This window comes from Papaver somniferum, chromosome 5 (assembly GCF_003573695.1).
Source record: "Papaver somniferum cultivar HN1 chromosome 5, ASM357369v1, whole genome shotgun sequence".
NCBI classification, from domain to species: Eukaryota; Viridiplantae; Streptophyta; class Magnoliopsida; order Ranunculales; family Papaveraceae; genus Papaver; species Papaver somniferum.
Window position 1 is genome coordinate 175,725,221 of NC_039362.1, and position 12,996 is coordinate 175,738,216.

The window sequence follows — 12,996 nt, forward strand, 5'->3', positions numbered from 1 at the left end:
TGTCAGTATTAGTGATAAATGGATGCCTCCTTCTTTTGGTTGGATTAAATACAATACTGATGGTGCCTTTGATGATATCTCTGAAGCTAATGGTGCAGGGTATGTGATGCGTGATTTCTCAAGAAAAGCAACCTTTTGTGCCTCCTTAGTCTTTGATGTGGAACAACATCTCTCTCACATCATTTTTGCAAGTGATGCAAAAGCTCTCATCGATCAATTTTCAGCTGGGAATTTCGATGGGGACTCTAGGACGGATGCTATCTTTAAAGATATTTTCTTTTTTTCTTCCAAATTATCTTCTTATGTCTTTAGTTTTCAACCTAGAAGTTGTAATTCTGTAGCTCATGAGCTTGCTCAATGGGCAAAACAAATCCTCCATGTATGGTCTAAACCCCCTGTTTGGATCCTTCCAACAGTTGAGGAGGACCATTAGCCTTTTTGAAGGCCAAAAAAAAAAAAAAGTGGAGTTTTCGATTTTCAGTGTCCATTAAATAGGCGGAATTCCTATTTTAAGATGATTTTTTATATTTGTACCTTTATTTATTAGGGCTTTGTTATGCATGGCTATTATCACAAATTTGTTAATGTTTTTTATCCTGGAAACGAGATAAAGGATGAACAAAGAAAAAAAGTAATGGATATTTAAGAAAATGGAACATTGTCAAAACTCGATAGATACAAATCAAGATGTTGCACTCTACTTCACCTCAAGACTAGCATGGGAGTTTATTTACCAGTCGGTTTTTATAATATTTAGTGCCTACATTTATCTTTTCTGCGAGAAAAAAATAGTTGACAACATTTAGCTTTAATTTGCCCCACTAATTATCCTTTATCTACAAAACCTACCCCTCATACCAAATTTCCACGGACGTTCATAATCGTATTTTTGCTTTTGTCTCCTCCAACCAACATATGCAAATGCTGCATCTCTGAGAAAGTGATATATCAGCATGATGTGGGTACAACGACATAGCATAATGATGCATCCCTGAGTAAGAAATATGCGGAGGATGATGAATTTATTCTAGAGATGCATCAAAAGTATGTGTCATTTCTAAATGTTAAATTCACAGTCATCCAACCAAGAACATTTAGAACATAACAAAAATAACCCATTTTATTTCATCAAAAGGAAGATATACAAAACTTACCTACTTAGGGACTTAAACATACTTGTTTCTCTTGAACCAAGCCTTTTCCTTACCAAAACATTCTCAATTTGAGTCTCAAAATACTGTGGTTGGAATGGCCAAAAATTGTGCACAACACTTGCACACGCATGGCACATTCACCTATCCCATAAGGAAGTTTCATAACCGCTAATAGTTGTGCTTACTGGACCGTTTGTTCTCTAACTCGAGCCAGCCTTCTACACCTGTGTAAAACAGGTATGGGCACACCTTTTAGGTTACAAAATTTCTTTCTAACCATTCTTCCCTATCTCACACCTTTGGCACGCTTTTAAATCTAAAACCAACATTAACCATCACTTGAGCCATAATATGCAAACCTTGCGTACTACTAAACTTGGCCTTGAAACAATACTCAGCCAACATGGCCCTGTAGTCGTCTTGGCTTAAGCTAATATACAACTAACATTGCGCTATAATCATCTAAACCAATATCTTAGATCATTATAGTTACTCATGTGCACTTAGACATTTTTCTCGACAATAGAAATGCCTACTCTTACATTACTAGCTTGCTTGCATTGCCCATTCTTTGGCCAGCCTTGGACTAATGCATATGCCAACTATTGGCCTATTTTATACTCTTGCATCATCCTTGAGTTTGGGACAACTCAGTTTCATGGATATGCCTCAATGCCGACATCACATGTAGCATTTGTCAAATTTTCCTTGTCTTTCCTTCCTTAATGAAGCTCCATTGTATCGGCCAAAAGATTCATCACTTGGCCGCTGACTCTATAGTATAGCGTCATCTTGGCGCATTACTTAGCATTTAAAAGTCTATGCGGTATAATGCCATTTTGGTTGTTCACTAACTAGGATGGCTATGTTGTAACGCGCCAACTTGGCGCTTCACTAGCCTGACCGGCCATGGATATCCATAAGCAGAAAACCCATAATTTTTTCACACGCAAATTATATATTTTTTTCTTTTTTGTATTACAGCAAAAGTTGAACCATACCCCAAGAAAGAACTCAACCAGTAGCCAACCCGACATTGTCAACCCCATATGACACTAGAACCAGTTAATCCAACACAAGTTGAGCCTTATCCTCTGAATAAAACGAAACAAGTCGGTCCATCCGCACGACCTTGCACTTTCACCCCATCTAACATTGGAACAAACTGACGCCTCATATCAATGTGATGCAGTGAAATCTGAGCACCCAAAAAAAAAATTAACTAGTCAGGCTAGACCTGTTGCTTGGCCCGACACTGTCAATCTGAGAAATTCTCCTTGGGAACTCATCAAAAAGAAACTAAATTTGGAAGAAAAAAAAAGTAATATCTCTTACTCAACTATAAAATATAATAAACGTGTTTGGAGCTATAACTTAGTTCAAATAGTTTATGGGACTACAAAATATCGTAAATATCTTCATGAAATCCTACCTAAACATGTCCATATGACTAACGATAAAGTTCACATCGAATGGAACATAGAAAACTGTTAAAGAAACTCAAGTACGGGGAGTGAGTGGTGCTGGTGAAAGTAGACTTGCAAATAAATTCTTTCAGTTTCTTAGAATTCATTCAGAAAACTACCAAATTTCTCTGATGATGAGTTCACAAGATGAATTTGGGAAGCATGGTGTAAACGGTTACAACCTAGTTTGGGAAGCATGGTGTAAACGGTTACAACCTAGTTTGGGAAGCATGGTGTAACCGGTCACAACTGACATTGTGAGTCTTGGTACAACCGATCCCAAGAAGCAGAACCGAGTTTCCAATATTCACATATCTCTTTATGTTTTTATGTGATCTTGGATTAGGGTTTGCTGAGAAAACTTCTAGATGTCGACATCATTTGAACATGGACCTAACTCCTATCATTAATTGTTCAAAGACATTCCTTGATGATTAAGGTGGCCCCATACTGAAATATTGAAAAGCATTTAATTATCATTTTCATAATATATGTTTTAATTACCAGCAATTAAAGCATATCCTCTAGTAAAAATTATTAGCTAATATGCTACACTAATAATAAAAAAAAATTATGAGAGATTTTGGAAATAGAGTTTGGCATTTAAGCGGAAATATGAAAGATGGAATTAGGTACTTTAATGCATATCTTGAGAATTATTTTCGGTTTGGAATTTTGTTGTTTTTCAACTAACCTTGGTCTATATATACTTGAGTTTTCATTTCTTGCAAACTATCCTAAGAGCCAGGCAATCTTCATTCTTGTTGTTTCTGGTGGAGTCGTCTATCCGGATAGGAAAGTATCCTAATTAGACGAAATCGCTTACGACCGCTCGTTTAAAGACTTACGAGGGATCAACAAGCTCTACGAGTACCATTGGTGGGAAACTAGATAACTGCATTGTTATTTTAGTTTTCGATTATTGATTTGTTTGACTAACGGTTGTTGAAACTTTGATTGCACCTAGTTTGTTTATTCTTGAGAACCTTCTCTTCTGATATAAGGCTCACTCTAACTAGATCAAAGTATCGATGGGATCTTTAGAACCATTTTCGGATCTAAGGACATCTTGTGATAATCCATTGTAAATAGACTCTGTTCTTTGTGTGATTGATCACAAGAGGATTCTAGTTGTGTTGTGCACGTTATTGAGGCAATAGAAGATTTGAAGACGAAAAAGAGTTTCTTATTAATTTTCGTATCTTGTGGATTTAGTGCACAAACCTTGATCGGCTGGGATACAACTAGAATCGTTTTTTTCTTTGATAGACTTGATTTTATAGTTGTGTAAGATCGGCATCGCATTATAGTTACTCTTTGAGTTCTATATTGATTGATGGAAAATCTGGATATTGGTTATTTCGTTAATCAAAGTTTTGATTGATTCAACCAGACAAAGGAGTTTATTAGTTTAAAAGGAAGAGCCTTTGTCAACGACGCACATATATTTTAGCAAAAATTGATTAGAGAGGTTAGAAAACAGATTCTTCCTTTGTTGTTTGGAATACGATCCAAAGGATTTGCTATTCACATGCGTGACTCTAGAAGTTGAAGGTGCAGGGATACTGAGGAAACTAATTAGTTAGGGGTAGTCTACTTGGTCTCAACTATACAAAGTTGGTATTAGATTTTGTATAGCGGCTTAATTCCGAGAGTATTCAAAACTGAACTAGGTCCCGGAGTTTTTCTGCATTTGCGGTTCCTCGTTAACAAAATCATGCTGTGTCATTTACTTTATCTCTGCATTATAATTGTTACTATACTTAAGTAAATTACACACGTACATAAATCCGAATTACTTGACATTGATCCTAATAGTTAACCGGTTATTATCGTAAGTATTGTCCAATAAATATCTTGTTCTCGTATTGTCTCGATCTTGTCCATAAACAATCGCACAAGGTATAGGACTTAAGTTGTATTGTCTCGACTCTGTCCATAGACGATCACTTAAGATACCAGACTTATAGGTCGATATTAAAAACATTGTGATGTACTTGGGTACCCTCGTCTTTTCAGCTGTAATACAAAAAAAGTTTTATAGAATAACTGGAATTGAATATGAGGCATAGTATTTATCAAATTTTTGAAAATACTCATTGAAATTTGTTGTATAACCAATTTTTTATTTATACAGTGTTGTATATTATCATTTGCTTATCACATGGTCCACCAAATTTATTTGTCCGCTTAACCTTATTGAATTTACCTCAATGCCAAAATATAACAAAAGACGAGGAACATTAAAGAATTATCCTTTCTAATTTTCCTCCACGTTTAAACATGATTGTTAAAGGTTGATATCATCATTGGCGGGGGTTGGTATTGTTTAAGTAATCCAATGACCGGGATCATTTATAAATTCTTTATCTTAGATGAAATGGTATCAACTTCGTTAATGCTGGTACAAGTTTTTAACAATCGTTGTGTTAAAATGTGATTGTGATTCTTATCATACGATACTTTAAAAAGTTGTTCCACATCTATGTATTAGAAATAGAAATCTAAAAAATTTCACACACGTTGTTATTTCTTTCCTTATTATAAATACAGACCTACTTGCAAACAGAACTTATTAAACAGTGACTGGGCCAGCCCCATGCCTAGCCCTGCACTGTCCACACCACCTAACACTAGAACAAGTTGGTACTTCATATGTGATACAACGAAAGCTGAGCCCTAACCCCTGAAGAAAACCAAGCAAGACCAAGCCAGCCCCACTTCCGGGCATAATTAATATTATTCGGCGCTTGTTTCCGGGTTGTAAATCAGTGTACTAAGGAGCGGCTGGAATCTCTTCTCCCAAACACCTTCATATGACCGTACTTCCACTACTGCTAAACTTTCCGTCAACCTGTACATTTCGATGCCGACAAATAGCTTCCCGCTCGGCCCTTCCAAATTTAGCTTCCAATCACCATGTTTCGTCATCGTGAGTTTTGCTCCCGCTGCGACTTCACCGATCTTTGTTGCAATGTTCTCCGGTGTCTCTGCAGTAATAAATCGATCACTTTCCACTGCGACCGATTTATCGAAACTCTCAAACAAACCTGATAAATCAATCCCCCGAGAGAATGAGATAATATCAAATGCATTCAAGCTGTCGTTTTGAGGATTCATTCCTTTGGTTAGATATTTATCATCATAGTCATGGAATTTGATCTCTTTATAACCTTTCGAAAACCAAGGGTCTTGGATAATTTCGTCGACGGTAATCCTAGTAGCTGGATTCGTATCGAGAAGTCTTGAAAAAAGATGTCGTAGACCCGGTGATGTCCGTTTAGGTACACAATACTCGCCTTTATGTATTTTCTCGTAAATACCCGGCAGACTCTTGCAATCAAAAGGAAGATAACCAGAGTTAAGCAAAAACAGTATAACACCGCATGACCATATATCAATCTTCGACCCATTGTAACCTCTTCTAGCTAATATTTCTGGAGCCACATATGCCGGTGTTCCGCAACATGTATACAAAACCCTGTTCTGCGACGTGATCGCACTAAGACCAAAATCTGACACCTTTAAATCACCATTAGCATCGATCAACAAATTTTCCGGTTTAAGATCACGGTGGAAAACACCATGAGAATGACAATAACCAACAGCTGATATCAACTGCTGAAAGTATCGTCGAGTTAAATCTTCTCGACATCTACATTTCGGTATCTTGGCGAAAAGTTCACCACCTGTGACAAACTCCATTACGAAATATATCTTTGCTTTGGTTGCCAACACTTCGAATAATTTGATGATATACGTATGATGCAACTTTCGCATGATCGAGATTTCTTTCTTGATATTCGACACGAATCCTTCTTGTACGATTTTTTGTTTGCTGATGGCTTTTATTGCTACAGTTTGCCCGGTCTGTATATTTCTTGCTTGATATACTTTTGCAAATGCACCGCAACCGAGTAGACGACCGATCTCATATTTCGCGAATAAAATGTTTTCGGGGATGGGTGAGATGTCACCGTATTCTGATGATGATTCTGAATTTTCTTTCATTGTTGGTGATGGATCAAAGAAGAGTTTAGTTTGTGTCTGCTTTCTTTTTGGGTATTAAAATGCCTGTTAGCTAGATAGCGGTGGTTCGAGATGGGGAGTGTTTACGGAGGGTATGAGGCTTTTATAATGTCCTCCGCATTTATTTTTCAACTTGCCCGAGTGGTATTTTTATTAATTTTGTTAAGGCAAAGACTATATGCATTTTATGGATATTAACCATCGGTCGTGCTTGACCCGACCCATATTCCATCATTAGTGGATCGATAATGAACACCACCTTTCACAATTCAAACCTTGCCAATTACGAGGGTGTTCTTCAACAATGAACAAAATCATCCACGATGGTGATAGTTTCTTTGATCCTGCCGATTCTGGGATACATAAGAAAACTTTACCATATTTTGACAACTAACTAATTCATAACTAAATCTAACTAAAATATTATCTAATAACCAACATTCAACTAATCTAATGTAATTTAATTTATCGACTGTTCATCAAGTAAGAACAGTTTAGCCATTACAGAAAGTATGCAGACACTGACGGAGCCAGACTTTTTTTCAAGAGGGGGCAAATTCGTATGGTAAAAGTCCGTATATACTGGCTGGTATGCGGTCGAAGGCCACCCGACTTTTTTTTAGCATTTTAATTGGCTCTTGTAGATGGTAAAATTTAGATAAGGAGCAAAAGCGTCATTTTAAAAGCATAGACAAAACTCAACTCTCACGGGAGAGATTAAGCCCTTGGACCTCAAGGAACCAATGGCCACGATTTCTAGTATACATCCCCATGAGAAACTGCTGGTCGTGATGTCGTGATTCCTAGCGCACATTCTCGACGAGATAATGCTGGTCACGTAGCTTATGTAGACCGTAAAATGTCCTCGACAGGCTTATGAGGCAGAACAACCACAATTCCAGCATGACTTCGCGAGACGCAGCTGATTGTGATGCCATGATTCCTATTACACATCCCCGCGAGATACTACTGGTCATGTAGGCTCTGTAGATGCGTAAAAACGTCCCCAACGGACGTATGACCCAGAGCAGAGACATAAATGTCTCCTGTAAGCACGACTCATCCTATTTGATATCAGGGACCAATTCCTAATACATCATCGCTAGATACACTGGTCATGTCTACTCTAGGCTCTGAATCGACTTACCGACGCTCCAGAATAATTTCTAGGACATCCCCGTGAGATACACTGGTTATTCTTCTTATGGCCCCTTTCGACAGACTCCTAAAACATCCTTCGGAGATACACTGGTCATGTAAACCCCATAAATTCAAACACAATTGATTCCTAGCACATCTCTGCAAGATACGCTGGTCAAAGACAAGTGAGCCAAAGACTGGCAGAGACATTAATCGGGCGTACAACACCCTTTCTTTGTCTTCAGGACGAGTCCCAACTGACCACAGAGAGTTTTGGATCCGTCTGCAAAATCTCGGAGAGATTCACATCTGTGTGCAAAATCTCAGAGAGATTCTCATCTCTCCTCAAAATCTCGGAGAAATTCACATCTCTCTGTAAAATCTAGGAGAGATTCACATCTCTGATCAAAGCTCGGAGAGATTCACATCTCTCCTCAAAAACCCGAAGAAATTCACATCTCCCCGCAAAATCTCGGAAATATTCACATCTCTCCTCCAAATCCGGGAGAGATTCGCAGCTATCCTCAAATTCTCAGAGAGATTCACATCTCTTTGGAAATCTCAGACAGGGCCGAATATTCCCCATGATACGCGCGAGCATCATGTAGAAATCGAGTCTCCTTTTCAGACTCTCCACACGAATTCTAAGGCATCACATGCTTTTTCACGTGACTCATCCTAGTCATTCTTACAAATCAAAGAATATCTCTCTGTCTTGGCCAACTCGGCTAAAGAGAATATTTTTCTTTCAACACATCATCACAAAGGCTGACTCAACTTCACACAAATAGAGGGATAACAATTATGATTTTGTACTGGCGGTCTATGACACGTGTGAGAAATATCAGGCCTATTTCTTACCACAAAAGAGAGTAAATGCGATGTAATAAGGAGATAAACTCAACCTAGTTTATCTCTATTCCTGAAGAGACGAGAGAATTGCTCCGCATGGAACGACAAGAAATCCTTATCTTCATCGAGAACTTTCTCATAACCTCTCCGAGCAATTCTTCTTCAAACCCTAGAATTCTCTGATCTCTCTCTTCGTCTGCTTCCCTCCCTAATTAAGACCAGCCCTAAACCTCTTCCCTGTGACTGAAACATCCTTTGGACGGCCACTGTGCGTGGTTTAGGCGAAGATTGTTCGTGCTCAACCTCCTGTAACTCACTTTCAAAATCCTAGAATACCACTTTTGGCCTATCACCGATTTTAGGTAACTACAACTCTTTAGTATTAACTAAGTGAAAACCAAATCATAAAATATTTTAACTAATTTAGATACAGTAATTTAAATCGTTTTTATTTTTACGTAATACATTTGATGTATTTTTATTGATTTTACATGAGTTATATAATCTTGATGCCATTAAAAATAAAATTTCAATTTTATAGTACATATTTCCCCGCAAGACATGTAAATTACAAAAAGGATTAGTCTATAATAGTGAGATTTCATAATCAAGAGGGGTCGAAGGATCCTATTTTTCCGTATATACCTCTGTCACTATATGCAAATAAGTGATTATCAAATTTACTTCAAAATGATCTTATTTTGTCATATTCAATTATCGGTAGCTACGAGAGATTTTCTAAAGTGCTCTTTTGAATATTTTTGTCAATATATACCTAGTTGAATCAGGAGATACAAAAACTCGTCCCTCCTAGTAATGGGAATATCAGATACCTATATAGGATGAAAATACTTTAAACTACCTCACGATCGAAACCTAATACTCTAATATTTTCTTATGTCAATCGAAACACAAAACCAATCTGTCGACTGTAAAATTTTCATTGGTACATATCTATAAATTGAAAATTTTAAAATTAGGTGTTCCGGGTTGAACTAGATTCGGCTTCATATTATTATGTCATATTTGTCAGTTCTGGTTGATGTTCCTCATGTAGAAAGAACATCAAGAACAACCGGATGATATGGAAATACACGACAACGACGATTGTTTATTCTTGATGTTCTTCATCCACGAAGAACATCAATCCATACTTGGAAGATATAAAGCATCTATATTCGCCGATTTATGGTGTAGAAAATTTACATGTTTCTGCAGAATTTTGAGGCTTAGATCGAAGGGAAAACGTTCAAATCTGTCAATCACGGAAAGTGAATTGCTTCAATCGTTGGATATGGATATATTTTAATGGCCGATAGTACCCTTCACATATGCAATTGGCGGATGTTCTTCATAGTACTTGTTAATTCTGATTTAATATTCTTCGTTAATGAAGAACATCAAGAATAATTGACATGTATATATTGAGTGACTTACCTGCCGATTCTAGGTGATGCAAAGACTAAAAAACCCAACGCACAATCTCTTTTCAGTAAACTTAATTATCTAAAACTATATTGACACTATTTGATCAGTGGTAATTTAGCCGTTAACAAAAACACAAAAATGGTCAATTAACCCAATAACGATAATTTATGGGTGAAAAAGACATGTAAAATTTGATACTGTGTAAATGGAAGAGAATGTAAAAATATCCAGGATGTAAACTGTTTCATCCTATCCATTTTCACATACTTTTTCTTATTTTTAATTTACATCAGGATACATCCGGTTTCACCCTCGCTATTTTTTAAGATTAAGCAGGATGAATCCAGATTCATTCTTGCTATTTTTTTGGTGTCCATTTCACCCATACTAATTTTTACTCGTCCATTAGAACCATGTTTTAGAAATATTTGGACAATTGATCCAATTTCTCAAACAAAAATAGTTCAATACAGGGACGGACCTACCCCTGGGCTAAAGGGGGCTAAAGCCCGGATGGTCTTGCTAGTCCACAAGCCTAATATTTTTTTTTTTTGCTCGACCAAGCTTCTAGCCCGGGTCTTAAAAGAAAATTTATACTTACTGGGTCCATCCCTGGTTCAATATAAGATTTTTCTTTAAAATGATACTTTTTTATTATTATCCTACCTATACCTAGTATGCCCAGCTAGTATGCTCGAAAGCATAACCGGAACTAAACCGGTTATGATACCTTTTACCACAACCCGACCCATATAATACTTAGTGTACTCCACTACTCCTTTAGCTAGGTGGTGATCACGAATCAAAATCGCCGGATCACAAATCGTGATGCTCACTAATTAGTCAAATGGCAAATATGTGGTTGTAATGCCTCTGACTTTAAATATAAGTAAAACCATTTCTAACCACCCAAGTGTACCATATATTGACAAAGAAAAAGATTTGTACTTGTGGATACCGCAAGGCATAAATGAGGAGCATGACTGCAAATGTCGACAGCCGAAACATTTTTGATCAAACAAGTGTAATCTACTATTTAATCAAAATTTCTACTTGTTTAATATAATATTACTGATTGGGAAAGTTAAACAGAAATTGATTGAATATGATTGATAATGATAAGACTTACAGGTATAATCGTTACCCCAGTTATTGATAAACTGTCGAAGAAGATTCGAGAACTTCTCGAGCAGCCTATGTCAAGTGGGAGGGTGTGCTGTTGGCACCAAATTTGTGGGTTCGTACAAGTCAATGTCATGTACTGCAGAGCACCCACTGTACTTAGATAGTCAGTGCGGCAAATAATTTTTTTCCACGAAAGATTTCATGGAAGAAGCTTACTATAGCATTAAGCAAAGCACATCTGAGAACAGGATGAATTAACGAAAAGACCTGCCTACCCATCCAACTATTTACATGAGGCAGACTGATAAAAGACTACCCAAAGAATTGTACCCAACTGGACATTACTAAGTGCTGGAGAGTCGGTTGTTAAGTGCCGCATACAAATTTAGGATTTGTTGTCAACATACTGCTTGGAGAATCGGTTGTTAAGTGGAGGCAACTTCCTTTATTTCTTCACTATGTTCTTTCAAGAATCTCTTTATCGTGTCGAACACTGGTGCAAATATGTACCGGTTCCAAATGGGTACAAGCATCGTTTTATTGTTTCCTGGAGTTATGGATATCTTAACTTGTACGCATTTTTGAACAAGCTTATTATAGGGACGGCATGGTTTATTTGAGGGGCGGCATTTTAATAGGACAAAAAAGGTCATTGCATGATCATTCAAGGTGTCCCTTATCAAAAAATTTGAAATGACAAATTAACTCTCATAATTGATAACCTAGTTTAGTGATGATAATCAAGTTTAATGTTAATGATTAAATTCACTTATATTAACTCAAAATCAAAACAAAATCAGATTTTAGAGCTTAAAAAAAAAAATTGGAGATGGTAGAGAAGTTTTAACCCAAAGTGAAGGTCAATCTCAATCAATTGAAGAAATTAACCAACAAAGTGAAAACCCAATGCCTGAAAATGACCAGGTATATTTCTAAATTAGTCTCAACTAGCTTTTTGTTGCTCAAATACGTAAAAAAAATCAATTTCTTACATTTTCAGAGCTAATTACGGCTGGCATTTCGCTCGTAACCAACCGTAATTCATAGTTACGGTTCGTAAAAGATGAACTACCAACCGTAACTGGTTAAATTTAGGGGAAGTCCCAATTGTAAAACCAGTTACGGTTGGTAACTAAATGCTTGATAACGGTTGGTAACCAAATACTAACCGTAACTCAGTTACGGTTGGTAAATAAAAATGGTTACCAACCGTAACTGAAGAAAATTTTCAGATATAAGAACATACGGATGGTAATTGAACTATTACCAATCGTAACAACATCAAATTCTCCAGTTACGGTTCGTAATAGAATTAAAATCAACCGTAGCTCACATAAACCCAGAAATTTCAATTTCAATTTTAACCTAAAACCCTAACTTCTGATAGAAATTAAACTTAAATGAATAAAATAAACTAAACCCTAACTGGATTTTTCATAATATACCTCATATAAGTCATTACACTTGATTAATTTTCGAATCGCTGATTAATCGAAGACGATGAAATTTCCAGTTTTAATGGAGGTTACAGTTGACGGAGGAGAGGAGAAGAGAAGATGAAGAAGAAGATGAAAAAAAACTAATTTGATTTTTTTTAATTCATTAGGTTTATAAAAAATTGATTTGATTTTGGTTGATTTAAGGTGAAAAGGGTAATCTAGTTAATTTACATCCCCTTTAGGACATCCCTAACCAACTAAAGGGACATTACTATCACAATGACGCCCCTCTAATAAACCATATTGTCCCTATAATAAGCATGTTTTTGAAACTGCTACTAATATCAAGATATAAAATTCGGA

At 36.6% G+C, this 12,996-nt stretch overlaps 1 protein-coding gene across 1 annotated transcript; it reads right to left on the reverse strand.

Moving 5' to 3' along the window:
* Positions 1-5,187: 5,187 nt before the first annotated feature.
* LOC113278202 (CBL-interacting serine/threonine-protein kinase 14-like) lies at positions 5,188-6,706 on the reverse strand. Its single transcript, XM_026527099.1, has one exon. The coding sequence runs from the start codon at positions 6,629-6,631 to the stop codon at positions 5,360-5,362; it is 1,272 nt and encodes a 423-aa protein (XP_026382884.1). The 5' UTR covers positions 6,632-6,706; the 3' UTR covers positions 5,188-5,359.
* Between the last annotated feature and the right edge of the window lie 6,290 nt (positions 6,707-12,996).

Bases quoted from the DNA above. Each gene is read 5' to 3' on its own strand.
- LOC113278202 (XM_026527099.1), bottom strand. From the start codon at position 6,631: ATGAAAGAAAATTCAGAATCATCATCAGAATACGGTGACATCTCACCC.